Genomic DNA, 27,447 nt, shown 5'->3' on the forward strand with positions numbered 1-27,447 from the left:
TTTGTGACGACTTTTGCATTAGAAGATGGGTAAATTGTGGCCATGAAGGTATGCACATGGTCAGCAACAATACTCAAATAGGCTGTGGCATTCAAGCGATGATTGATTGGTATTAACGGCCCAAAGTGTGCCAAGAAAACATTCCCCACACCATTACACCACCTCCACCATGAGAAGGTGTACAGGTGTTCCTAATAAAGTGCCCCGGGAGTGCATGTCTGGATTTATGGCTCCGTCAACCTCATCTCAGTGGCCATCTGTGTCTTCTTCTGTATGCACTGTCCACCCTTCACTGCTAGATAGTGATCCACATATTTCTACTCTCTGTTGAAACGACTGGAGGCCAATGCTTTGATTGATTACATTTTTGATGTATTCATGTGTTTTAGATACAGAACTCTGAGCACTAGATGATCTATCACTGTCTTATGAAAGCTGTTGTGAAGTTATACTCATATTTTAAGATTAACGTGATTGGAATTGATTTTATAATGGCCAACTTCATGTTTTGACATTGCTAGCTTGCTGCTAGGAATGACTGTATAGATTTTCTGTGGTGTCATCTGCCCCCTTCATTGACTATAGAGCTGTGTGGTTTGATTGGCTCTACCAGGTCGGGTAATCATTCACAACATGTGCTCAGCAGAATCTGGGTTGAACCAACTCATAGGTCTATATATAACATATTATATATAGACATATATATATATATATATATATATATATATATATATATATATATATATATATATATAGGTCTATATATATCTATAATATATAATGCCATTGAAAGGACTTGGAACCTTGGTGGATTAGTTCACAAAATACCCCAAAAAGAAATCCCACAAAATCCCACTCTTTGGGATGATAGACACATGACATGTCATGTTTGTGTTTTGAGGGGAACTTTGCTTCAGTTCTATATGGGCCTGAGTAGGCAAACAATGCTAGAGGTCAAAGTGGAAGTACCCATTTAGAGTAGTGTTAGTGTGTGTGTGTGTGTGTGTGTGTGTGTGTGTGTGTGTGTGTGTGTGTGTGTGTGTGTGTGTGTGTGTGTGTGTGCGTTTATGCACGTGTGTGTGTGTTTGCACGTGTGCGTGTGAAGGGACCATAACCCTCAACACCCCAGTGTGTTTTACAAAAATACCCCTGGGGCCGTAGTATCACATAACCCTTTTTCGCCCAAGACGGTTACTACATATGTCACGGTTTTGTGCAATCTGTTACGACCACTCTTAACATTTGAGTGGCCACTCTTAACAACTCTGAGTGCAGTCATTAATTTCATGAGTGAAATTGTTTTGGCGGACGACACCACTCATTTAAAGGGACATTACACTCAAAAATGGTAATTTGTCAGATGCTTTTAGACCCCAAAGGTAGCCTAATGGCAAAGGTAGTACATGTCCTGTGTCATCAGTTGTGTAGATCCAGCTATATGCTTCAACCCCAATCAAATTGAAAAGATTGACACCAAATAAGATCAGGAAGTTATACAGTGCAAACCTTTGACATTGGACTACCTTTGATGTCTGAAAGCATCTGACACAGCATCTGAATCAGTGTCCCTTTAAAAAGCGTGGAATACCTTGCAATGTGCATCTTTGAACTGAATAAGGCTAAATATTTCAACAATGTAAAACACAACAGCTTAGAAATGTTCAGGGGACTCGTGTTCTTCAGTGTTGGTGAAGCTTCCTAAACGTTTGTGTCTTTATTTGAACTCCTCCGTAGGTTTAAAGCGGTGCTGCTGAGAGCGATGTCACTGACGGAACTTTCCACGCAGCGGTTCTTCTGACCCAGCATGTAGCAGAGGTCGACAAGTCCCTTCACGCCTGGGAACAAACACAAAGTAAGCAAACACTGCCACAGCAGAACTTCACCATAATGGGACACTTTACTCTTTACCCTTTACTCTCTGTTAACCAGTAGAGGTTAGTGGAGGTCGAAATCAGAGGACGTGCTCATCGTAATACATGGAATGGAATAAGGAATGGTATCCAACTGCCACCAGCATCTCCTGCAGTCCCCTGCAAGACCAGGAGAGTGAATGACAGAGTTATTGTGAGGTGTGAGTGTGAGTGTGAGTGTGAGTGTGAGTGTGAGTGTGTTCGATTTTTCATATCGGTTTTGGCCCATGTGTTCCTTTGGAATTTTGCTGGACAGAGGACCAGACAGATTGTGATCTGAGGTCAAATTCATAACCCTAACCCTAACCCATCTGGTGATGCCACCCAAGCTGTACAGTGGACTTCTGAGAGGCACGTTCTGTGCTCGAGGTAGCCTCAGAGAAGCGTGAAGGCCTCAGCCCGGGCCTCAGTAGACGGGAGTCCACCTGTACCTGGAGCTCAGATCAGATCAGCCACTGTTTGACCATCAATCAACAGAATGTGTCCTGCAGTTACCTTACCCCCCGAAACAGAGTTAAAAGATTAAGGCCCTGTAGTGAGCTGACCTTAGCCACCGCCCGCTGCCCCGCTCAAACCGCAGACCCATCCGTTAGGCGACCTCTGACCTCCGCCACGCTTTGTCGGGGGGAGGCGGGGAAAAGGGGGGAAGGGGGGAAAAAGAGGGGCGGGGGGGGCGGGTGATGACAGGCCCCCTCCGTGTTCACCTCTCTCTTGTGAGAGGTTCATGACAAATCTGTTTCACAATCAGACAGGCAACACCTAAAACACACCTCAGGCAGTGTTTCTACCTCCCCCACGTCTGTCTCTCCCCACCTTCCTCCCGTCAATTGAGTACAGGGGAGGCTGGTAGAGGTAGAAATCATAGTAATGCTTGGAATGGATTAAGGAACGGTGTCAAATCCATGCAATACAATGAGCCCGTCCTCCAGTTTCTACCTGTACCAGCCTCCCCTGGTTGAGTAAGAAATACTTCTTTATGCTAAGCTGCTTATCTCTGTCAAAGCACAATCAGGAACGGTTAATCTTGTTCCATTGTCTGGGTAGGGGCAGATTCCTTCTCCCCTCCAACCCCCTCGGCCCTCTGGGAAGATTCTTCGGTAAACATTGGAACCTGGAACCTGTCCAGGCGTGGGCAGAACAGGACCTTGGAGGAGGACGAGGGACACTCTAACTTTTCCCAAGTCTGCCTGCTATTGACTAAATAAATAGGCTCAGGGTTTCTCAATTTCTGAGTTACAGAGAGAAAGGAATGCATTACAGTAATGAACAATTAAGAAGAATGTTTATTTTTTATTTAACCTTTATTTTAACAGCGAGTCTTATTGAGTCTTTTTCATGGAAGCCCTACAATACAAATGATACAAATACATAGGATACAAACAAGAAAATAAACAAAATAAACAAAAACAAAGACAACATACAATTTCATACAAAACATGAACACTGTAACCAGGTTACCTAAGAGCAACCTAAAATGCCCAAGGGGCTAAAATGTGTCACTTTGAATAGTGCCTAGATATGTTTTGCTTTGTACTGAATTGTGTGCTTGTTCATGCTAATTAATAATAACATAAAAATATTAACAAAAAAAAAACTTTTGAGAGGAATCAACAGAAAACAGATCCTAAATATCATGACTGTATTGATTCCTATTAGGATCTCTCCAACAGAGATTGTTGATTTAATCATTGACCCAGTTATGTCTTGGTTGTATTTGATAATGGTTACCTAACATAGTGTTGTCTGTTTTAGTGTTAGCTACATTGGAGGCAACTCAAGTTATTTAAACATGGGCATATGCGTTAGAATGAAGGCAATTTTGAAATATGCTGGCCATCAAAGATAGATACAGATTAGTTATTTATGTTTAAATGCAGTGTTTGAATAATATGTGCTTTGGCACAAAATATTTTTTGTTCACTATTACAGACACACTTTTGTTTCCCCATCTTTTTAGAGGCCACTCCTACTCAGAATGATACTTGATAGCGCACAATAATCTGGGCACAAAAAGAGCCATGAACACAGGACAGCTGCACAGGGTCTTTGTGAGACAGACAGGGTTAAGGTTAGGAATCTGCTACCAAACAGTTGAAATAAGCCTTCAACCTGGGGCTTGCCTTGGCTGTTGGGTTGACGTTTATACAACACTTAGCAAACAGCCAACTGTAGCCCAAGGATAAACGCAGGAAGGTTGAGTGTTTTCTCAGATCGTGACCATGTGCCAGGGGAGAACATTGACTTTTTCTTCAAGCTCTTACATTGGTAATCCTGGTTTATAATGTCTGACTAGGGAATATGTATATTCAGGGAGACCTTTCTAGATGTGATGATGATGAGAGAATGAGAGTTGGTGGATGCGATATGTCAGTTATTTTTTCTAGGATGACAGACACCTCTCCCTAACTTGCGGTCCCTGCCCCTGGTCAACGCTGCTGTATTTGAACAAGGGCTATTCACTAAGCTCAGAGGGCCACTTAAACCACCAACCGCCCCTTCTCTCTCTCCACCTCTCCATGTTTCTCTCCTCTTTTCTTCGCTTTTCTCCCTCTCTTTCTTTCTCGCTTCCTCTCCATCTCTCTCTCCTCTCTCTTCCTTGCTTTTCTCCATCTCTCTCTTTCTCTCTTCCCCTCTCTCTCTCTCTCTCTCTTTCAATCTCTCACGCTCTCACATTCTTTCTCCTGTAACCCTCTTTCTCTCTCTCTCTCTCTTTCTCTCTCTCTCTCTCACTCTCACCCCCTCTCTCTACCTCTCCTTTTCTCTTTCTACCCCCCCACCCCCCCTTATCTCTGAGCCACCGGGCAGCATGTGTGTCCCTTTGTCCAGCTGCCACCTGCCACAGTGGAGCCACATACACCCAACCCCAGGACTGCCCACGCTGCCGACCCCAACAGATGTCCCAAAGCGGGCCAGGGGTGGGGGCTGGCTGCTGGGGCAGGACAGGGAGGCCAGGACAGGGAGACAGAGGAAAGACAGAGGGGAAGAGAGAGAGAGCAATAGAGAGGGAAGAGAAAGATAGACTCGGAGGAAGAGAGAGTTATTTGTGTGTGTGTGTGTGTGTGTGTGTGTGTGTGTGTGTGTGTGTACGGGTGTGCACGCATGTACATGCAAGCACGGATGGTTGGGTTAATACATCTACAGTATGCCAAATCTCAGATTTCTAAATATTTTTTTCCAGACTCTTCTGAATCTTAACATCAGTCCTTGAAAGGACTGTTCTTTCCTCTCTCACGAATGGAAAGTGCTAAGAGTGGGTGTTCTTTGTTCACGCTCTCCCTGTGGTTACAGGATAATGGGGAATTCGTATGCAGGGCAGTTGAAGTCTGCACGCTTTGAGGAGGCCCTCCACAACTCTATAGAGGCCTCCCTGCGCTCAAACACTGGAGACCCGCAGCCAATCTTTACACAGCTCTATCTGGAGCCAGACCACTATCCTGGCAACATCGAGGGTGAGTCCTGTTCATTGTATTAAAAGTACATTTTAAAAGCACACAATTTATATAATATATATATATAAACCCTTTTTTTTTTTAAAGCAATATTAAGGCAGAGATCACAAAAAAAAAACATTAGCATGACTCCTGACATATTAAAAATTGCTCCCTACACAGAAGGAACCTCCTGTAGTAGGTTTATCGTGCTTATCCCTGCGTCAAAATATCTCTAAATATTTTCCCATGCATGTTTTCTCTCACATGGTCGCATGCAAGCTGCTATCTTGTGATGTCGCGTGTAGTTGAATTTTACTTAACTTTACTAAACTTAATGCTTAACTTTACTAAGCGTAATGCTTTATGTAAATGCATTTTTGGTTGTAACTAAGAAATGTCATAGGGGTTTGTTTGAAAGTCAGGAGAAGCGTGAGTGAGATGTATTTACAGTCAGCTGGAGGAGTCAGAAGTAGAGTGTTGAATCAACGGTGACCATAATTTCAGATCGCACCATCTTTTTAAATTGAAGCATATACTCGCAAACCTTTGTTGGCTCCTGCCAAAGTGGCTGGTAAGATTGACAGGTTTACCCGCCAATGTCAACATCTACCCGTATTTGTCAAGTGACGGGTGTCAATGTTTTACCTCTTGAATCCTTAAAACCATGATTAGCTGAATCAGGTGTGTCAGTCCTAAACTGGGACAAAAACTTTGACTCTCCAGGATCAGGATTGAGGATCACTGATCTAAATGTTCTCTGACATAGTCTTCTCAATTGACCATGACAGGATGTTGATAAAGTTGTATTGAATCGAATTGAACAACACCGTATTGTATTGTCCTTCAGATATAAAGCCCAAGCTGGAGTTGTCCCTGCGGTGCTCGGAGCCTCCTGGTCCGGAGCTGTTGAACGGCCAGGCCAACTCCAACGGCCTGGAAGAGATGGAGGAGGAGGAGGACTCTGACACCAACAGCCCCCCGCTGCCCTACCTGCAGGGCCCCACCCCGGATGGATGCTGCACCATGGACGGTAAGGCTGAGGGACCGCATCCATCTTTGTTGACCGGAAAAAATTCCTGTGACCACAATCCTTCATTGAAGCGTGAACGGGGTGGATAATTAATGACACGACGTTCAGCTCGCTGCTGTGGCTGGACATATAGTGGTAATAGCCAGACCTGTGTCCAAATACTACTTCACATTTGTTCAAATACTTTGAGCGTTTGCTTGAGTCTGCGTGGAGTGCCAGATGTGTGGGATTTTTGCAATTTTGGACAAATCCATTGGTTCCTTTGCGCTTGCAAACTCATGCACAGCAAAGTATTTGTAATCATTTCAAATACTATTTGAACCCTAGGGTCCGGTTGTAACGATGCTTTCTTCACCTCAGTAAACTATAGGGATGTTGTCGTAGGATGTTTACCTCTCTCTCTCTCTCTCTCTCTCTCTCTCTCTCTCTCTCTCTCTCTCTCTCTCTCTCTCTCTCTCTCCCTCTCTCTCCTCTATCTCTCTCTCTCTCTCTCTCTCTCTCTCTCTCTCCCTCTCCCTCTCTCTCTCCTCTATCTCTCTCTCTCTCTCTCTCTCTCTCTCTCTCTCTCTCTCTCCCTCTCTCTCCTCTATCTCTCTCTCTCTCTCTCTCTCTCCCTCTCCCTCTCTCTCCTCTCTCTCCCTCTCTCTCCTCTCTCTCTCTCTCTCTGACTAACCAGAGGTGTCTCTCCTCTCCCACAGGGTTCTGTCAGGCCGGCAAGGACCTGCGGTTGGTCTCCATGGCAACAGAGACAATGGAGGTCCCAGCTGGGTTCGAGCTGGTCGGCGCCAAGTCGCCCAACGTCCCCGAGCACATCCTGGTGTGTGCCGTAGACCGGCGCTTTCTGCCTGACGAGAATGGGAAAAATGCACTTTTAGGTCAGTCCATACCACTCTGACTAGCAGCACACTGGAGGCAAAGCCAGCCTCTGAAAGGCAGGATGTGGTTATAGGAACATATTTTGCCCACTGGCCACTCAGAGGGACGAGTAAAATCCCTGAAATGATCCCTGAACTATCATTCTTGCTGCAATGTTTGAGTATTAGATGATCCCTGTTATGCCTTTTTCTATTAATTTACTGCATTATCAAACTAGCGAAAAAGAATCATTTATGATGAGGGGTACATGGAGGGATTTGGATGCATTTCCAATTTCAGTCCAGTGGAACTGGAATGTCAATATCTTTCAATGCTTCAAAATTCAACGCTATGTTCCGTTTGCTCTCTCTGTTTGCCAAAGCCCACCGCTTTGGATGGGGACTTTCCTACCTCATCATTGGTTTACTTCTTAGTCCATCTGTATCAAAGGGTGGACTTGTTTTGCAAGCGTCTTGCTCCCGGGTGGCTGATGTTTTCACTAATTGGACCCTACAGAATACCCAAAATGACCAAACTCCGCCCAACCAGGAACCTGTAAAATAACTCTGCCTGCAAAACAACTCTACCCCAAATGGGCATATTGCCATAGGCTACTGTCTATTAATGATTTGATGCATTGATACTGAAATGCGCTTTGCTGATTCATTCAAAAAAGAATAGATAGCCTGTTCAATGCCACTGGTATTGAGTCTGCGTTAGTCTGTGTGTGTGTGTGTGTGTGTGTGTGTGTGTGTGTGTGTGTGTGTGTGTGTGTGTGTGTGTGTGTGTTGTTGATCAGCAAGAGACTGGACTTCACTAGAGTTTTGGTCGGGCATGAAAATTCAAACCTGACCCAACCCGACCTTGTTGAGATGAGGCCCAAGCACGACATCGCAGACATTTACGAGCTCAAGCTAAAAAAAAAAAAGCCAGAATTCTAGAAAAAGCCCATATATTGCGCACAACACTAAAATTGAAGCGCAGAGGAGTGAGGAGAGGAGGAAGTCACTCGCGGAGAAGAGTCGAGAAAGAGAGGCTGGAAAACTCACATAAGTTACAGTCAACAACTATATTTACCGCACCTGTCTTTATAGAATATATACATTTCCAGAAATGAGCTAGATATTGTTGGTGTCTGTTTTGTGTGTTTGTAATGTGTACGCATTGATGCCATATCAATAGTGCTCCATAAAAGAAGGCTTCATGCATCACAGTTTGTTCTACTATCTATTGATCTGATACCCTCGGTCAGGTGGGAGAGAGCAGGCCAAGAGAACATGACAGAGCACATGGGGAATTAATTTAACAGGTGCTGCTGATGTGCATCCCTCACTGACTAAAACAGAGGGAGAGAGGGAGAGAGAGAGAGAGGGAGAGAGAGCAGTCGGCGCTCTGAAGTATCAGTCCCTTTATTAGGACTACAGTATAGAATATTTGTTTTCTCCATTGGATTCCCTAACTCAGACTGTGTTGCTTCTTGCAGGGTTTTCAGGAAACTGTGTCGGTTGCGGGGAGAAAGGGTTCCGGTATTTTACAGAGTTTTCTAACCACATCAACCTAAAGCTGGCCACACAGCCCAAGAAGCAGAAGCACTTAAAGTACTACCTGGTGAAGAACTCTCAGGGTGCTCTGTGCAAAGGGCCTCTCATCTGCTGGAAAGGTGCTGTCTTTATCTGGAATAGTCTTGCATGTCTTACTCTAAAATATCTTAGTCCATGCCGAGAGACTTATAACTGTAACACTCTACTATAACTCTCTTTAATATGCCATTGATAGATCATTTATTATTCATTTGTTTCGTTCTTGCATACATTTGTAAATTGTTACCACATTTATACTGCTAATGTTATTACCTAAGCTATTTATTTCCTTTAAATTAAAGAAACAAACAAGGGATTCATAGCTTATTGTTATATGATTTGTATTCGGTACATTCAAAGTAAATATTGGTCATTTCTAATCTATATTATAAAATACAGTGCTTCTGGACAGAACATGTTATATTGGTAGACTTGTGTTGTTTCTGACCAGAAAAGCCTATCAGTCGGTAACAAGAAATAGTCCCTTAGTTGATGTAGAGTTTCAATGTCTTCCAAATGTATTTTGGAAAAGTGTCTTATATTGTACTTGGATTCCCCCAGACTGTAAAAGGCAGTTCTCCAGCAGCGTGTCCACTGCCAAGCCCAGCTCCTCATCCTCTCTGAGCAGTAAGGAGAACGGAGGCACCAACGGTCACAGCTCTTCTCCCTTCTCCCTCTCAGGTGAAGTAGGGCTTGGCTCGCACAAACAATCATACACCTCTCACTGCCCAAAGGTTACATTTTCTACATGCCTTGCTGCATTGTATTATTGTTGATTCGTTTGGATGCATTTCGGAATAAAGCGGTGTTTATTTAGTATTTGTTATTACCTAAGGAGCTCACCGTAGTTTTACCTGTTTGTTTTCCTTTTAGACCTTTAGAGCCCTCATAGGGATGAACTCGTCATCATAGGGTCCGGCTGACGTTACCATCAGACTGTTTTTACATAATGCAGTGTTGAGTTCCCACCTCTAACCAGATGCTACCTCTTGTTGCTGTTGAGTCATCGTTACCTCATCGGTAGCCTCTAGAACATGAGGGCTCAACTGATCAAAGAACCGTTCAGAGGGGTAGAAGATGTGGCTTAGTCCCACAGAGATTATATCCCTTGAATCCCAAATCACCCTCCCCATGCACCTGCATATAGATCTGAGATGAATGGATAGATACAGGCTATGCATTTTCACCCAGCCGATTAGAGGGTAAGATGGAACTAACCATCATGTAGCTTCTCAGATCTCCACAAGTGCTTAGGGTGTAGGGACTAGGGGTTAATTTAGGGTTAGGGATGGGGTTAAGATCCTCTAGGACAACTCAAGTCGTCGTCCCCCCCCAAAAAAATAAAATATATATTTATAATGATTTTGTTCAGTATATTCATTGTATCCTATTTCAAAATAAAGATGGAAGGTTGAAGCTCTAATGCCTGTTGTTGCTTCTCCCCCCAGACTCCCCCCCAACCAGAACTACGTCCTCCTCCTCCGTATTTTTCGGGGGACAGGAGCTGTCAAGAGACTGCAGCTTCCTCAAGCCTCTCTCCTCCACCCCGGGGTCCAAGACTCTGCCAATAGGTGCAGTCTCTTTTTATTTTTCTGAAACTATAACCACATCATTCACCACAATTCCAGAGTGGCTTTATGTCACTTGTAGCGTCATTGTAGAATATCCATCATCACCCACAGTTACACTCTTTAGGAAAAAAACAGGTTCCAAAACTGTTCTTCAGCTGTCCCTGGTAGAGAATCCTTTGACAAACCCTTATGGTACCATTTAGAACCCTTTTGGGTTCTATTTACAACCTTCTGTGAAAAGGGTTCTACATGGAACCCAAAAAGGTTCTACATGGAACCCAAAAGGGTTCTTCAAGTGGTTCTTCTACAGGGATAGCCAAACAACCTTTAAGGTTCTAGGTATAGTAGCACTTTTTTTCCGTAAGAGTGTGATTCACCTTATTCCAGGTGATTAAGGTGTTTTAAATCATGCTTATATGGACAATGATTTCCAGTTGCATACAGACTATACCATGTATAAGTGAAGATGTTCAAAGACAAGATGTGTTGCAGTTATTGATGACATGATTTTTTAATCAACATGTACAGTACCAGTCAAAAGTTTGGACACAAACTTGCCAAGAGTGTGCAAAGCTGTCATCAAGGTGGCTACTTTGAAGAATCTAAAATATAAAACATATTCTGGTTTGTTTAACACTTTTTTGTTTACTACATAATTCCATATGTGTTCCTTCATAGTTTTGATGTCTTCAATGTTAATCTAAAATGTAGAAAATAATAAAAAAGAAAGGAAAACCATTGAATGAGAAGGTGTATCCAAACATTTGACTGGTACTGTATTTTTTAACAGGGTTAGCCTTAGCCATCACCTTGGCGACCGCTACCTACCTTTGCCTATGTGGTAGACGGTGTTGCCTAGCTACATGTTTGTTTATGTGGCCGGGGCAGAGGGCAGATGGAGCTGTGTGAAGTTTAGATTAGCCTCCTCTATACTGTATACATACATACTCTATATACTATACGTACGTGCACACACACATGCACACACACACGCTTTAACGCACACATGCTCAAACACACACACACACACACACACACACACACACACACACACACACACACACACACACACACAGTGCGTACACCGCACACTCCACACACACACTCACTTCAATAATGAGTAAAAATCCTGTAATGATTTTTTAAGCCTTTCCTATCCATTAGCTCTTTACAAGGTTGCGAGATTGACAGGCAAAAGACTGCACATAGCAATCAATGTTTAAGCGTAACACAGTGGATATGAGATCGGAAAGTGCTGCCTCAGATCATTGGCAATCGCCAGTCATGTATAGGAAATCAATAACTCAGTGTTAGGCCTGACTCAGCCTTATATATTGCTCAATCTATGTATGACTGTCAGGGAGATTGGCTTTCTTTAGCTTTTAAATTATTCAGCATTTTGGTTTGTTTACATAAAGTTAACACATTACACTGATTTAAATGACAATTCTGAAAGAGTGTGAAACTCTCGTCTCATATTTGTGGATCAGCATATAATCAATTTGATATTCTGGGGAAATATTTTTCTGTGTTAAATTTTACTCGTAAGCCTTTGAGTGAAAATGTGTGCAACGTTCATAATGCCCCCAGAATGATTGCAAAAACGATGTTGCAGTCATTTGCTTTGCTTTTTTCTACATCGATATCAGCCATCATGGCTTAAATAATACGGTGCATTCCTACTTTAGACAATAGCAGTTAGTTTTGAATCTTCAGAAATGAAACAGTGTTCAAGTCATCTTCCAGTAACATGTTGTGTGTCTGTGTGTCCGGCCAGTGCCCACCGCTCTGAGAGTGAACGGCCCGACCAACGGACTTGGCGCTGATGCCCGGCCCCCGTTACTGACCCCCTCCCAGGTCTCTATGGGGCCTCAAGGGTACCGAACCCCTGATCCAGGAGACAGCCCTGGTCAGTCCTGCTCCTCCCCTCCTACATCACGCTGAAACTGGAAATATGAAAGGAAATGTCCTGTTGTTTTGTGCATATTCTAGTGGTGTGTATGTGTGTGTGTGTGTGTGTGTGTGTGTGTGTGTGTGTGTGTGTGTGTGTGTGTGTGTGTGTCTATTCTACTGTATATAGAGGTACAACAATTGTTTATATTCGTACTACTATAGTTTGTTAGCTTTGTATCGCAAGCTTACGTTCTGTTTTTCATGTGAAGGTTAATAGTTTGTAGATCTGCTGTTTCAAACGTGTGCCCCCCCCTTTTGTATTTGTTGTCCAGTCTCCTCTGCTATGACCTCGGCCCCGCCCAAGAAGCGCCATCGCAGTTGGCACCCCAGCTCTCTGGTCCCGACCACAGCTGTCCCTGTACCAGCCCTCCGACCCATCGTCTGCACCACAGGTCAGATATCAACAGCAGCTCCATTGCACCCTGTGATAGGTCACGCTGTTTACCACACATTGTCTGCCGGAGTGTGTGTGTGTGTGTGTGTGTGTGTGTGTGTGTGTGTGTGTGTGTGTGTGTGTGCGTGTGCGTGTGTGCAGGTGCGGGGGCGTGGGCGTGGGCGTGTGTGTCTGTGTGTGTATATGTTTGTAGGTGTAGGTTGTGTGTCTGTGTTGTGTCTGTGCTTGGACCATCGGTGTTGTGTCTGTGCTTGGACCACTGTGATGTTGACAAGATACGCTATCCTCCGTCTTTGAGATAAGGACACGAGATCCGTGACATTCGCTGTTGTCAGGGGTGATTCATTCAGTATCTCCATGGAGATAAGGTCACGGAGGTCGGTGGTGATATGAGCCAAAATTGCTAATCAGAGGAGTATCTCTACCAGGCTTGCAGTAGCAAGAGGCTGTAAGGAGGCTTTTGTGATTGACGAGTTTAATTTCAAAACACTATATATCCATTTGCTAAATGTTTGGTCATGTTACAATACATTTAGGCCTTTCATCAAAATTCTAAATAGTCAAGATCAAAGATGAAAACTGAAATACATAACATGATTATGATTATTTGTATAAGCAAAAAACATAACATGGCTATTGTCCTTACAAGTCACCAAGTCAATTTCCTGTATGTGCTTGGCCAAATAAAATAATTCTGATTCTGATTCTGATTCTGATACAAATGTATCACAGAGATTTTTTGTGTCATGATAGCATCATTTAATAGGAAAGAGAGTACATTTTTGAAAATGGTGGATATAACATTTTGCAACAAAACATTTAGTTTCTATACAGTATTCCTTGGTGTTTTTTCACTTGAGGAATGACCTTGATAGAGGGGACTTAATGTCAACCAACTGTGTCTTACCTCCAGCTTCTGCTCAGTTGAGCAGATCTCCAGCTGTTCTCTTATCTCAGTATTGACTTGTGTGTGTGTGTGTGTGTGTGTTTGTTTTTACCTATCAGGCTCGGGGCTGGCAATGACTACCCCTCCACCGACCGTAGCGGGGGTTGTTCAACCCCATCCCATCACCGCTGGAGAGACTGTCATCGTCCCTGACAACCTGCTTGCCACCTCGGGAGTTCGCCCCGTCATCCTCATCGGTACGAACGATGCCCCAACATGCCGGGGATGGAATCAGCTATCTCCCCTCTCTGTGATTCTACTCTTTAAAAAAGGAAAAAAGGAATTGCGTTGCATTGTCATATGATTATTGCAGGTATACCAACATGTATTTAACATTGGGTTCCTTGGCTTGCAGGACACGGCACATTACCGTATTTCTATGGGAACGTGGGGGACATTGTGGTGAGCCCCCTGCTGGCGAGCTGCTATAAGAGCAGCCTGCTGACAGACAAGACCCTGGAGAGCCTGGGCCTGACCAGCAGCCAACTCCTCAGTGTGGAGACAATGATCCTGCTCACCTTACAGTACCTCGCACGACTAGGTAAAGTCCAGCAAACACACACACACACACACACGGTCACTCGTACGGTCACACGCACGGTCACACGCACGCACGCACACACTATACACACACAATGACTTCAAATGCAAATAACGTCCAGTGTCATTTCAAACTCATGCAACTGATACCCTCAGAGGCTACACCTAATGGTTGAATTATGATATTGCCCCTCTTGCTCTATATACAACGAAAAGCTATTTAGTTTGTCGATGGTTCTGTTTGCGTGGTGGTTGAATTAGACATTGATTGCTCCTCATTTCTCCTAGATAGCACATGCTAATGATTGACAGGCTAAGCCGTGACCTGGTGTGTCCCTATGTAGGGGGTTAAAGTTTCGTAAGCCTGATGAGAAGTGGTAATACGGCAGACCCCCCTCCCCCATTTCAACCAATGTGATTTTTCAGTGCTGCCTGTCATCCTCACCGTTGCGTAACTGAAGCTAACTGAGGCTCAGAAAAGGAGCATGACCTTGAATTCATTGTTGTTTTGTCAGCATTACCAAATATAGCATTCACCAGCAAAACAGACTCAAATAAATAGGCATGCAAAAACTGTTGCTGTTGACTATTTCCTTACCTGATTGTTACAGAGGAATATCACATTTGACGACACTTCCTCTTTCTCTCCTCATATTCTACATGCTACCTCATAAGAAAAAATAAAACACTCACACAGACCTTACTCTTACTATTACTATGACCTGAGACCCTTTATGCCCATAAGACACTCTTAGGGACCAAAAGATTCAAGCCAATACTATGACACCCTGTTGAAATGTAAAACTGGTAATGCAGTACACCTTGTTGAAATGTTAAACACTGCAGCCAACAAGCAAATGTCCACATTGTACGACCAAGATTATTCAACATCGTCTGTTCTTTTCTCTTCTAATCTATTCTATTCCTTCTACGCAGGCTCGGAGCAGATCCCACTGAGGGAGGAGTTTGAACAGATAGTCCTCAAGGCTATGCTGTGTTGCCCCGGGGGTCCTGCCATTTCCCCCGCACAGCTGCCCTGGCTTGCCCGTCTAGAAGCCAGCGTGTCTGGGGGCAGCGTCCAAGTCCTGGTTACCCATAACTCCCTGGGGGAGGGCATCTCGGAGTCCCTGCGCTCGCTGTGCGAGGGGCCGCCCCACCAGCAGCGCCGGCCCACCTACGTGGTGATCGTGTGCGCCTCCAAGATGAGTGGTACAGAGTTCTGCGTGCTCGTCCTGGGTAAGAGAGCTTCCTTCCTGTCCAGTCCGCTATCAGATTACACACTGTTAGTCAAATACTTTCAAATACTTGGTCTGTGCTTGATTTGGTTTGCCCGGTGGTACAACGGAACCAATAGAATAGTTGCGAAGTCTAATCATGTAAATCATGCGGACATTTTGAATACTTATACTGGATGTATTCGGCCTAGGGCTGCTGTCAACTTCTGTTGTTCAATGTTAGACCAACGACAGTGTGTGGGTCTTACCAAGCACCCGTTTAGAAAGACTTGATATCAATAAAATATAGACATGGAGATAGAGAAGATGACTCCTCTGTTCATCTCACCTTTTTGTTGCATACAAATACCTTGATGTGGTGTGTCTTCATGTTTGATAATGCACCCATTTGTGTACATTCATTATTGTAAAATCATTCCTGCAGGTACCATTACCTCTGCACAAATTGAATTACTAATAAATGTATGCAGTAATGGTGTGTACAGGAATTAACCCTAACCCTAACCCACCCTAACCCTCACCCTAACCCTAACCCTCACCCTAGCCCCTAACCCTCTTGATTCCCAGAGAAACCACATGGTGGCGTGTGTGTTAATGTACTATTTCTAAGAGCTTCTTTGTCTGTGTACCACAGGTAAATACCAGGCCCGGGCCCTAGCCGAGGGCATGCTCACCACCAATGAGTTCCTGAAGGAGATCAGCTACGAGCTCATCACTGGGAAAGTCAGTATTCTGACATCTCACTTTAAAACCACCTCACTGGGTGAGTACCCCATCCAAGGAACAGGAACACTTCGGAAAGAACACTCCATCAAAGGTCATTTCAACTCTATATACTTGGTCGTTGGTGGAGGTGAACCTCTATAATTGTACGGTTTAAAGACAATTGTCAAGTCAATGTGTACTTTTTGTATTAGGGCAATTTAGGACAGTATTCCTCTTTAAGGAAGTTTGTAATATAAAAAGAACATATGTTTGTATATGGCATAGTCAAAGAGGCTGTTGGTAGCTTAGAGGTTAAAGAGTTGGATATATTGCTAAAAGGTTGCTGGTTCAAATCCGAGGCCAGGCAACAAAAGCAGGGACTGAATGGGTGCTGGTCTCAGATCTCCAAAACTAGCTTTGTCTGACTCTAAAATGTGTGTGTGACCCTGTGCTTCTCTCAGACTGTGCTGAACAGCAAGCAATTAGTTTCCAGTATACACTCACCAAACACTTTATTAGGAACACTATACTAATACTGGGTAGGGCCTCCCTTTGCTCTCAAAACAGCCTCAATTCTTCATGGCATTGATTCTACAAGATGTTGGAAACATTCTTTTGAGATTCTGGTCCATGATGACATGATTGCATCACACAATTCCTGCACATTTTTCAGGTGCACTTTCAAGCTGTGAATCTCCTGTTCTACCACATTCCAAAGGTGTTCTATTGGATTCAGATCCGGTGACTGAGAAAGCCACTGAAGAACACTGAACTCATTGTCATGTTCATGAAACCAGTTTGAGATGACTTTTGCTTTGTGACATGGTGCATTATCATGCTGGAAGTAGCCATTAGAAGATGGGTAAATTGTGGCCATGAAGGGATGCACATGGTCAGCAACAATACTCAAATAGGCTGTGGCATTCAAGCGATGATTGATTGGTATTAACGGGCCCAAAGTGTGCCAAGAAAACATTCCCCACACCATTACACCACCTCCACCATGAGAAGGTGTACAGGTGTAATGAAGTGCTCAGTGAGTGTATATATATACTTAAAATGTATGCACTCACTGTACTGTAAGTCAATTGTATTCACATACAGTAACTCTATCTATTTTACAAATAGTTCACAATAGTGTATTTCCATGCATCTCCATGACTACAGGCAAATCATACCCACCAGCTTTTGTTTGGCACCGGCTGAAACAGGACACTGCCACAAACAGACATTAATATTTGATGAGGCAGTATTTCAGTCTGTGAGGCTGTGAGTGTGACTGTGACTGACCCTGGTGGCCTCTTGTTGTTACTTAGGGGACAACCTGGACAAACAGCTGGTGCGTTACCAGCGGCGACGCAAAGGCCAGGTCATCCAGCCTTTCCAGGGCGATGTCACCGACCACATCCACTCACAGGAAGCTGCCAGCATGGTGCCACCGCCTGAGCCTGGTGAGTGCTTTTGGCCCTGTTTTTTGTTGCTTTGAAAGTGCTTTGAAACGTCCATGCAATTCCTTAGAAACCACATTGTGGTAGCGTTATGACATGGTAGTTACCTAACAATAACTTTTCAGTTACTTGGAGATCCATTATAACAAATACCAAGTAACCAGCTTTGTGAAATAATGTCAAGAAATTACAAGAAAGTACCATGTGTTACAAAGTTATTGCATAATTAATACTGGGTTAATTATTACCAGTGGTAATAGGACTGTCAAATAACACATTACCGATACATACTCCTGCATTTGAAGTTTCTAACATATGCCTATGGGACCATGCCTGTGTGTCCCTCTTCCCCCTCCGTCCATGGCAGATATGTTGAGCGAGGTGTTCCAGATCCACCCTCCTCAGCTGAGCGTGGCCCGGAGCCTGCTCTCCCAGGTCTGCTCCATAGCCGACTCAGGCAGCCAAAGTCTGGACCTGGGACGCTTCTGCAAGGTGGACTTCCTGGTCCTGGTCCCGCCCTCCCACGTGCTGGTGCACCAGACGGCACAGCGCATCCGCCAATCAGGTACTTGGAGTGGGGTGAAGAGGTATTTAGACTATTCTTATAAGTCACTTATGTGATCACTTTTCTTCATCCAAATCTCTTCTCTCAAACACAGGAGTGCTGGTGGACCTGGGTGTAGAGGACGCCTCGACTGCCCACCTGAAGTCAGACAAGTACGTGGTGCGTCTGGACGGAGACGTTCATGCCAAGATGGAGGCCTTCATGAGGAAGGTCAAACAGAATCCTTACACCCTGTTTGTCCTCATCCACGACAACTCCCATGTCGACCTCACCAGGTAGGACACACACATGCATGCACGCACGCACACATACACACAAACTGGGACAGTTGAGAGAGATTCAAAATGTGAGTACACTGGTACCTGATATTGTTGGTTCTGATAGGTTGTCCCCTAAACCTATTGAATCTACTGGCTACATAATCTGACCTGGTTGCATCTTGAATGAGCGAGAACAGAGCAGAACAGAGCAAAGCAGAGCCACTAGACCAGAACAGAAAAGACCAGAACAGACCACAACAGACCTGACCAGAACTAACCCAACCAAGCCAAACTGACCAGACTAACCCATACTGTCCCTAAGCAATCTTGATTTTAGACTCCCGGCATATTCCAAACCCCCAAACGTCTCTTCCTCCCTTTTTCCCTTGCCCTCCTCTCCTCCAGTGCCCTGTCTGGCTCAGTGTGCCATGGGGAGCTGCAGGGCCTGGCAGACAGGGTGGTCAACTGCCAGGAGGTCCTGGAGGCCATGAACCTCCTGGTGCTGCAGGTCAGCTGTTTCCCCTTCACCCTACAGACGCGCCAATCCCGCATCAGCGTCCCCAACGAGGTGCACTGGCCCTCCAAGGCCAGCCTGGTGAGTCAGAGCGTCCCCATCCAGGGTAGATGTCGCCCTCCAATCCAAATCAAATCCAACTTTATTTACAGTACCAGTCAAACGTTTGGACACACCTTGCCAAGAGTGTGCAAAGCTGTCATCAAAGCAAAAGGTGGCTACTTTGAAGAATCTAAAACATAAAACATATTCTGGTTTGTTTAACACTTTTTTGTTTACTACATAATTCCATATGTGTTCCTTCATAGTTTTGATGTCTTCAATATTAATCTACAATGTGGAAAATACTAAAAATAAAGAAAAACCATTGAATGAGAAGGTGTATCCAAACTTTTGACTGGTACTGTATATTGAACATTTCATACACAGATGCAATGCAATGCACTTTCCAGAAAGAGTCTATTGGAGTTATTTATGCTCGAATTTGAAATAAAAGATGCAGGTACTCACTTCAGAATGACCATACTTGGTAGAATTCTGTGCCAGTGCTCATTGTAGTTAAAAGTTTAGTTGTCGTTTTTTTAAAGAAACAAGCTGTGAAGTGCTGGTACTGTACTGTGTAGCGGTCAGCACTGGCCCACTTCAGCCACTTGGCTCAAGCAAAGATCTAGGGTGGGCCAACCCAGTTGCATATGTTAGCTCGGCTTATAAGAGGTACAAATGCAAAACTATAGATTATAAATGGATTACACTTAATCCTAGACTAAAATGCATCTTCAATGAGGATTTTCCATTGAAAGTGTGGTTTAGTCCTGGACTAGGCTTAATCTGTGTCCAGGAGACACAGATTAAGCCTAGAGGAAGTACTCAATACTTATACAATATCCTCCAACAGATTGGATTTGAAATCAAACGGTTACTATGGGATATCTACAGATTCTCAGCTTTAATTCAATGTTTTCATTGTTCAGATTGGTTTCACCATTTAGAAATTACAACCCTTTGTATACATAGTCCCCCTATTTCAGGGAACCAGTAGTATTGGAAAAAGCTTGACAGGTGTTTCTGGTTAGTCTGGTCTAGTATTGATTCTAGGCTTTGTGTTTGCCTTTGGAGTTTGCTATTGGTGTCTGTCAACATGAGGACCAAAGAGGTGCCAATGAAAGTCAAAGAAGCCATTATTAGGCAGAAAAATCTGGAAAAAAAATCAAAACATAGACAAAACCAAGGGTTGCCAAAATCAACAATTTGGAACATCATTAAAAGGGGAAAAAAAGGACTGGTGCGCTCAGCCATCGCAAATGGGCTGGTAGGACAGCTTCTACAGTGGATGACCGAAGAATGGTCACCATAACCCAAAACAACACAGGAACAGGAACACTCTCCAGGAGGTAGGCGTGAATGTGTCCAGTGACCGTCTGCAGAATATGTCACCAGCCAACTATGGAGGCTTCACTGTAAGGTGCAAACTATTAGTTCAAAAAGGATGACCAGATTACAGTTTGCTAAAAAGTACCTACAAAGCCTGCAGAGGTCTGGAAAAAGGTATTGTGGACAGATAAGATGAATATTATCATGTACCAGAGAGATTGCAAGTAGACATTTTGGTGAAAAAAGGATCTGCCCAAGATTTACAGCATACTACCCCATCTGATGAAGAGGGAACTTAAGGCAAAAATACCTAAAAACAAACAACAACTGAAGATGGCTGCAGTACAGGCCTGGCAGAGCACCACCAGAGAAGATACCCAGCGTCTGGTGGGGTCAATGGGTCGCAGACTTCAGGCAGTTATTGCATGTAAAGGATTGCCAACCAAATACTAAACATGAGTGCTTTATTTGGACGTTATGTGATTTTTTAAATACTTTTGGAGCCCTGAAATGGGAGAGTATGTTTAAAAAAAGAGAATCTATACGTTGACCCCATAGTAACAAACTATTGGTGTATAGAGCTAAAAGAAGACAAAAGGCTTCTTCTTTTCAATACTTATGGAGGGCACTGTACGCCACCTGGTGGTACGAATATGGCACTACTTGTAGAACTACATAGGACCCCTAGATGTGACTGATACTGATACATATCGATCATGATAATAATAATAATAATAATAATAATAATAATAATAATAATAATAATAATAATAATAATAATAATAATAATAATACATTGCATTTGGGATGCATTTTTTTTAAGGACCCAAGGACAATTAGTAATAGATACATAATTCATTCATTCATTCATTTACACATTTACTAATTAGTTCAGAGCAAACACTGATCCCATAGAACACATGATTTTACACACTTTAAGCTCAGCAGCTGATGTGTGTATGTATTTGTGTGTGTGTGTGTGTGTGTGTGTGTGTCTGTGTGTGTGTGTGTGTGTGTGTGTGTACTTCTGTCCACGTCCACAGGGGGAGTCGTCTCCCAAGGAGCAGGTGTACTTTGGCCTGAGGGACTACAGCAGCTCTCTGCAGTGGGGTGTGGCCAGCCCCATCCTGCGCTGTGACGACGCCTTTGAGAAGATGGTCAACACACTTCTGCAGAGGTCAGTCACCAGAGGCTACGAGCTCTCCCGGGAAGGTCATAGGTCAAGTTTAACACTGATTATACACCTGTCAAGTTTAAGACGGATAGTTCACTTGTTTCTACCTGAGAGGGATTTTTTCTTTCCCTCCCTCCCTCCCTCCCTCCCTCCCTCCCTCCCTCCCTCCCTCCCTTGGATGCCATCTGCCATAGCGCCCTTCACTGTATCACAGGTTTATGTTAAGTATTATGAGGTTTAATACTCGTCATTGCATACTTTATCAAAAGGTTGGCTGGACCTTGTTAAATTCCCGTAGAACCAACTCGTTCTCAGAGTTGGTTAACTCTTGAGGTTCCTCGGGTCTCCACCGAATTGGGTAAATCCGCTTTTAGTTGTGGTGCACTTCACTGCTGGAACAATCTATAAAATACATTACAGTTGGTCTGGTGCTCGGGCAATTTACGGTGTCAGTACCTCTTTGGTGAAGGATGTGATTGTTTCTCTTGGTATAACATAACATTGTGGTTTTATATGATGTATTGATTTCGGTATTGTTTTGTAATTCTATAGATGCTGTGAGACAAGATGCACCTGGTCTCAGTGTGTTTCCCCCTGTAGAAATAAAGGTTAACTCAAACACCAACTCATTCTGTTGTAGACATCCCCACCTGCACAGCATGGTAATCCGCAGTTACCTGCTGATCCAGCAGTACACAGAGGCCATGATGGCCCTGACCTCCTCTCCCTCGCTGCGAGACCACATCACCCCTGAGACCCTGGCTATGGTGGAGGACCTCATCAGCGCTCCGGGCAGGGAGGGCACTGGGGGCCGGGGTCACATGCTGCTGGTGCGGGTGCCCTCCCTGCAGCTGGCCATGCTGGCCCGTGAGCGCCTGGAGGACGTCAGGGACAAGCTGGGCCTCCAGTTCTGCTTCGCCGTGCTTCTGGGGAGTCCCGCCGCCGAGCTCAGCCTGCCACGACACTTCGCCAACCGCCTGAGGGTGAGGACACAAAATTATTATAACCCTAACCCTAACCCTTTTTTTAAATCACACACAAGACACACATACACACACACACACACACACACACACTGCATGCACAGAAATCTTGAATATATATTATATAAACCAGGAGAAAGCAAAGCTTATTTGTCAGGTAAACTGGTACAAGCAGTTTTACTTGCTTTCAAATGTAAACAAATCAGGTCAACATTGTATAAATGAAGGGTGGAGAGGGGGGGCCATACTGTATGTGGATGACATGATGGTTCTATCTAGAGATTGCAGGGAGGCCGCTCTCCTCATGAGGGACATTGTTTTCCTCTTGTTTCTGTCTTTCACAGCCACTGTGTTTTAAGTGCATAGGTAGAGCCCATTAGACCAGGGTTCAAATAGTATTTCAAATCATTGTAAATAGATATCTTTGCTCGATTGAGTTTGCCTGGTACAATGGAACCAATGGTGTAGGGAAACACAGTCTTCCTTCCCTGTAGGAAGACTCAATGCTATAATTTTAAATACTATTTCGACTCAGGTCTGGAGTCCATTGGTCTTGGCAAACCAGATTAGTGGGTGACAGACTTCCTCAAAGGCAGGGACCAGGGAACATCAAGTCTTGTTGGTCAACACTAGTGTTTAATGTGTCATTATTGAAACAATAAATGTATTGTTATTTGAAGAGTCAGCTCTGTATAACACATGTTGTGTTATGTACAAAAGGGTATGCATTATGTCGCAATAGTCTGCATTAATCCTTATACAGTATACTGAAAAAAAAATGTGTGTGTGTGTTTTGGCTGCAGGCTTGGCGGGGTTGTGAGAGCGAAGAGTGGGTTCCACACACCTATGAACATCTGGAGGGTCTGCCCTGCATCGTCATCCTCACGGGAAAAGACCCGCTCGGAGAAACCTTCCCAAGGTGCTTTACACGCACTCACCACACACACACACACACACACACACACACACACACACACACACACACACACACACAACTAGCCTCTTCCACTGAGGCACTTTTGTAGATCTAAAAGGATTGGATTGATTGATATTAACAAACAATACAGTAAGCTTCAACTCTGTATGCTCGGTGGAAATGTCATCATGTTGCTTCCACCTATCCAACCTTTTCAGACGTACAGGAGTGGCTAGGGCTGATTTCTGGAATTCAGCAATGGAATGTTTATGGCCAGGGGGGAGAGGACATACTGACATGATACTGACATGATACTGAGACGATACTGACATCTAGTGGCCAGTTCATGTAACAACTCCCGACGCTTGCTCTTCTTGTACAGTAGCACGGATATGACTGACGGACTGATGATTGCACTGTAGGCGATGTACAAAAGACGATATTAGTGCTACAAAGCATTCTCAGCATTCTCAGCATTATCAGCATTATCAGCATTCTCAGCATTCTCAGCATTATCAGCATTCTCAGCTCAGTTCTTTGGTGTTTGGTCACAGCCTGCCTCACAAATCCCCTGCCTCACCCTTTACACCCCTTGTCGTCGTCCCCCCCTCCCCCTTTTAGGTCACTAAAGTACTGTGACCTGCGTCTGATCGACTCCAGCTATCTGACGCGTACTGCCCTGGAGCAGGAGGTGGGCCTGGCCTGTTCCTATGTGTCCCCAGTGGGGGTCAAGGAGCCTGGCAGAGGGGTGGCCACGGGCCACCGGAACCCCCATGGGGGAGAGAAGACCCCATACCCTGCCGCCGCCGCCGGCGGACCCAACGACCCGGACGAGCTGCACATGGACCTGGAGAGACCCCAGAGCAACGGCAGCGCCGCCACCCGGGCCTCCGGTAGGTCCCTGAGCACTCACAAACCACGGCCCGCCACGGCCTCCCATCGCCCACGATGTAACAATGTACAATGACCAATGTACGATCTGTAGACTGTGAATGGCTTTCAGGGGGTTTGAGACACTGGAGCTGTTTTAATACGATGCAAGCCAAGTCTCCAGCACAGCAGATCAGTGAATCACTAGCATTGGATTTACGCCCACTCAAAACACAGAAGATAAAGACAGTTCACTGTTTTGTTTTTTTTAGGGGAGTGCGCCTTCTAGTCTTTTAACTCTATGACAAGAAGCTTTTGGGGAACTCAACCCAGGTTTTGAAATACTGTGTGTTATGGTGCTACATTTGTGATTCGGGTCGGGTTTGTCAAGAATGATTGTGTTAATATGTCTGTTTCTTTTTCATGTTTCATGTCATATTTTTCATGACTTTGGTGAAGTCTTTGTTTGTTTTTGTTTGGTTTGATAGACTGACATTTGTCTTTGGTCACGTCCTGCCTCACAAATCCCCCATCCCCACCTCTCCCCCCCTCCCCCTCTCCCCCCCTCCCCCTCTCTCCCTCTCTCAGGCTCTCTCAACGAGAACGGTGTCAGCTCCTCTGACGTGGTCCTCGACTCCTCCCAGAAGCCCACCATCTCCGTCACCTCCTCCTCCTCCTGCTGCCCCCCTGACACTGCTGCCAGCACCACCGAGGAGGGCACCTCCCCCCGCCGCGTCAAACAGGAGTGTGACTCCCTGGGCAGCCACCTCCCCGCCTCCTCCACCCGCCCCTCCAACGCCCCTCCCTCCCTCTGCTCCAGCTCCTCCTCCTCCTCCTCCTCCACCCAGAGACCGAGCCAGTCCACACAGTGTGGGCAGGGCGGCGGTACCCTGCCCAGGGTGTCCCCACGGACAGTCATCCTATCACGGGCAGCATACAACCTGCTGTCCGGGGAGTCGGGGAGCCAGTTGAGCTCCTTCTCCCTGTTGCCTCATGCCGACGTGTCCTGGAGCAGTCCCCTGAGGCCACTTACCACGGCCAGCCTGCAGGGGGCAGAGCAGAGCCTCTTCTACCGCCAGTGGACGGGCGCCAGGCAGCACCATGCTGACCACGAGTCTCCCCCAGCGCCACACCCCCGTCGTCTGCTGCTCAGCGGACCCCCACAGGTCTCTGACCACCCTTTATCCTACTGCCATTTTTGTCGAGATATTCATATATGTTATTTAACCTTTATTTATCTGTACATGTCAGTTGAGAACAAGTTGTTATTGACAAGGATGGAGTTAAGAGGCCTCGTTTCTTCCTTAAACAAATCGTATCCCCCTGTCATTCTAACCTGACCAGTCCAGCTGTCTGTCATAAGACAATTATACCCCTCCTGCTGGTCAGGATGCAATCATATTTCTGGATTATTTCTTCTTCAATTTGAATGAACCCTTTGCCAAAATAGAGTCTTCATGCCTTCTCTAAACTTTTAGATTAGATTAGATTAGATTCAACTTTATTGTCATTGTGCAGAGTACAAGTACAGAGACGACGAGATGCAGTGACGTAACCAGTGACATGACCCGAGACAGTGAAACGAGCCGGCTCTTCTGTCCTTGTCTGTGATAGGTGGGGAAGACGGGTGCCTATCTGCAGTTTCTGCGTATCCTGTTCCGCATTCTCATCAGACTGCTGGAGGTGGACGTGTACGACGAAGAGGAGCTGCAGGAGGGTGAGGAGAGCAGGACCTTTTCCCCCGCCATCTTTCTCTAGGGTGTCAGTTTGAAAATACGCTGACTCAGATATTTGTCAGATAATAGATATTTATTTGAATATATGTATGTATATTCACCGTGTTTATATGTTGTGTCTTTTCACGTTAAATAACATTACTAATACATGCCATTTAGCTGATGCTTTTATCCAAAGCGACTTACATTGCGGTGAGTGCATACATTTTAGTATATATGGTCCCAGCGGGAATCGAACCCACAACCTTAGCGTTGTTAGCGCCATGCTCTACCAACTGAGCCACAGAGGACCACTGATGAAGCTCATGTCAGGGTATTCAAAAAATATATATGTTTAAGTGTATATGTCAAGCTGATGTGAATATATGCTGATGTGTCATCCACCTATCCTCCTATAGAGATACCTGACATGGCGGAGGCCACACCCCCAGCCAGCATCCAATGGCCAGACATCGAAGAAATCCGCAAGCTGCCCTTTGACCTGTTACCCCGAGACCCTAAGTTCAGGAAGGCCAGCCCTGTTTACACTGACAAGCTACCAACCTGTTTGAGAGGTTAGCAGATATACATGGTCATATTCTTATCAATGTCCAGACAGGTCATGACTGAAGTATATACAGTACATTCTATTTACATAGTATATTCCGAGCGGTTTCCCAGACACAGATTAAACCTACTCCTTGAAATATCAGTCCTAGGCTTTATCTGGGTCCGGGAAAATAGCCCATTATGTTTTTATTGGTGAACATGCAAAAGCGTTCTCTCCTATCGTATTTGAGATATTTGAGATTTTCTGTTTTTTTCTCTGCAGATCCCAAGTTGGAAGGGGAGAGCCAGACGCCTGCCAAGAGAGAGACGGTGTCTATACGACTCAGTATGTTTGCGGCTCACAACGCGTTCCACCACTGTGAGCAGTGCCATCACTACTGTGAAGCCAGCCCTGTCACACAGGTGAGTGCCATCACTACTGTGAAGCCAGCCCTGTCACACAGGTGAGTGCCATCACTACTGTGAAGCCAGCCCTGTCACACAGGTGAGTGTACGGCAGAGCTGACTGGGACACGTCAGATGTGAGCAGTTGTCACCTACGTACTCATTCCTCTCATCTGATGAGTTACTTTATAGATGACTGGATCTATTTGGAGTCTTTGCTCATGAACATGATTTCCTTTCCCCTCCGACTTTTCTGCATACACGTGTGTGTGTGTGTGTGTGTGTGTGTGTGTGTGTGTGTGTGTGTGTGTGTGTGTATGTGTGTGCGTGCGTGCGTGTGTCTCTGTGTGTGTGTGTGTGTCTGTGTGTGTGTCTGTGTGTGTGTGTGTGTGTGTGTGTGTGTGTGTGTGTGTGTGTGTGTGCGTGTGTTTGTGTGTGTGTTATCGTGTGCGATCTTGTGTGTGTAACTTGGATTGGTTTTTCCTGTCCAGCTGTCGGAGTGTACGTTCCACGCCTTTACCTTCTGC

At 44.9% G+C, this 27,447-nt stretch overlaps 1 protein-coding gene across 1 annotated transcript in view; it reads left to right on the forward strand.

Moving 5' to 3' along the window:
• Positions 1–5,202: 5,202 nt before the first annotated feature.
• The window catches only part of greb1l (GREB1 like retinoic acid receptor coactivator), a gene marked incomplete at its 5' end in the record, with an annotated part of 29,578 nt that continues 7,333 nt past the window's right edge, over positions 5,203–27,447 (forward strand). The window contains 25 exons of the mRNA XM_083690316.1: positions 5,203–5,359; positions 6,189–6,371; positions 7,070–7,246; positions 8,710–8,886; positions 9,368–9,487; positions 10,255–10,377; positions 12,155–12,286; positions 12,603–12,722; positions 13,730–13,867; positions 14,026–14,211; positions 15,147–15,446; positions 16,080–16,208; positions 17,467–17,601; positions 17,966–18,163; positions 18,258–18,438; positions 18,829–19,018; positions 21,352–21,485; positions 22,123–22,465; positions 23,269–23,384; positions 24,003–24,274; positions 24,840–25,417; positions 25,866–25,968; positions 26,386–26,541; positions 26,799–26,938; positions 27,412–27,447. The exon at positions 27,412–27,447 is cut by the window's right edge and continues 126 nt beyond it. Coding sequence (XP_083546442.1) covers positions 5,203–5,359; positions 6,189–6,371; positions 7,070–7,246; positions 8,710–8,886; positions 9,368–9,487; positions 10,255–10,377; positions 12,155–12,286; positions 12,603–12,722; positions 13,730–13,867; positions 14,026–14,211; positions 15,147–15,446; positions 16,080–16,208; positions 17,467–17,601; positions 17,966–18,163; positions 18,258–18,438; positions 18,829–19,018; positions 21,352–21,485; positions 22,123–22,465; positions 23,269–23,384; positions 24,003–24,274; positions 24,840–25,417; positions 25,866–25,968; positions 26,386–26,541; positions 26,799–26,938; positions 27,412–27,447 — 4,524 coding nt within the window. The remainder of the gene's footprint in view (positions 5,360–6,188; positions 6,372–7,069; positions 7,247–8,709; positions 8,887–9,367; positions 9,488–10,254; positions 10,378–12,154; positions 12,287–12,602; positions 12,723–13,729; positions 13,868–14,025; positions 14,212–15,146; positions 15,447–16,079; positions 16,209–17,466; positions 17,602–17,965; positions 18,164–18,257; positions 18,439–18,828; positions 19,019–21,351; positions 21,486–22,122; positions 22,466–23,268; positions 23,385–24,002; positions 24,275–24,839; positions 25,418–25,865; positions 25,969–26,385; positions 26,542–26,798; positions 26,939–27,411) is intronic.

Source organism: Argentina silus (genome assembly GCF_951799395.1).
Source record: "Argentina silus genome assembly, chromosome: 18".
NCBI lineage: Eukaryota > Metazoa > Chordata > Actinopteri > Argentiniformes > Argentinidae > Argentina > Argentina silus.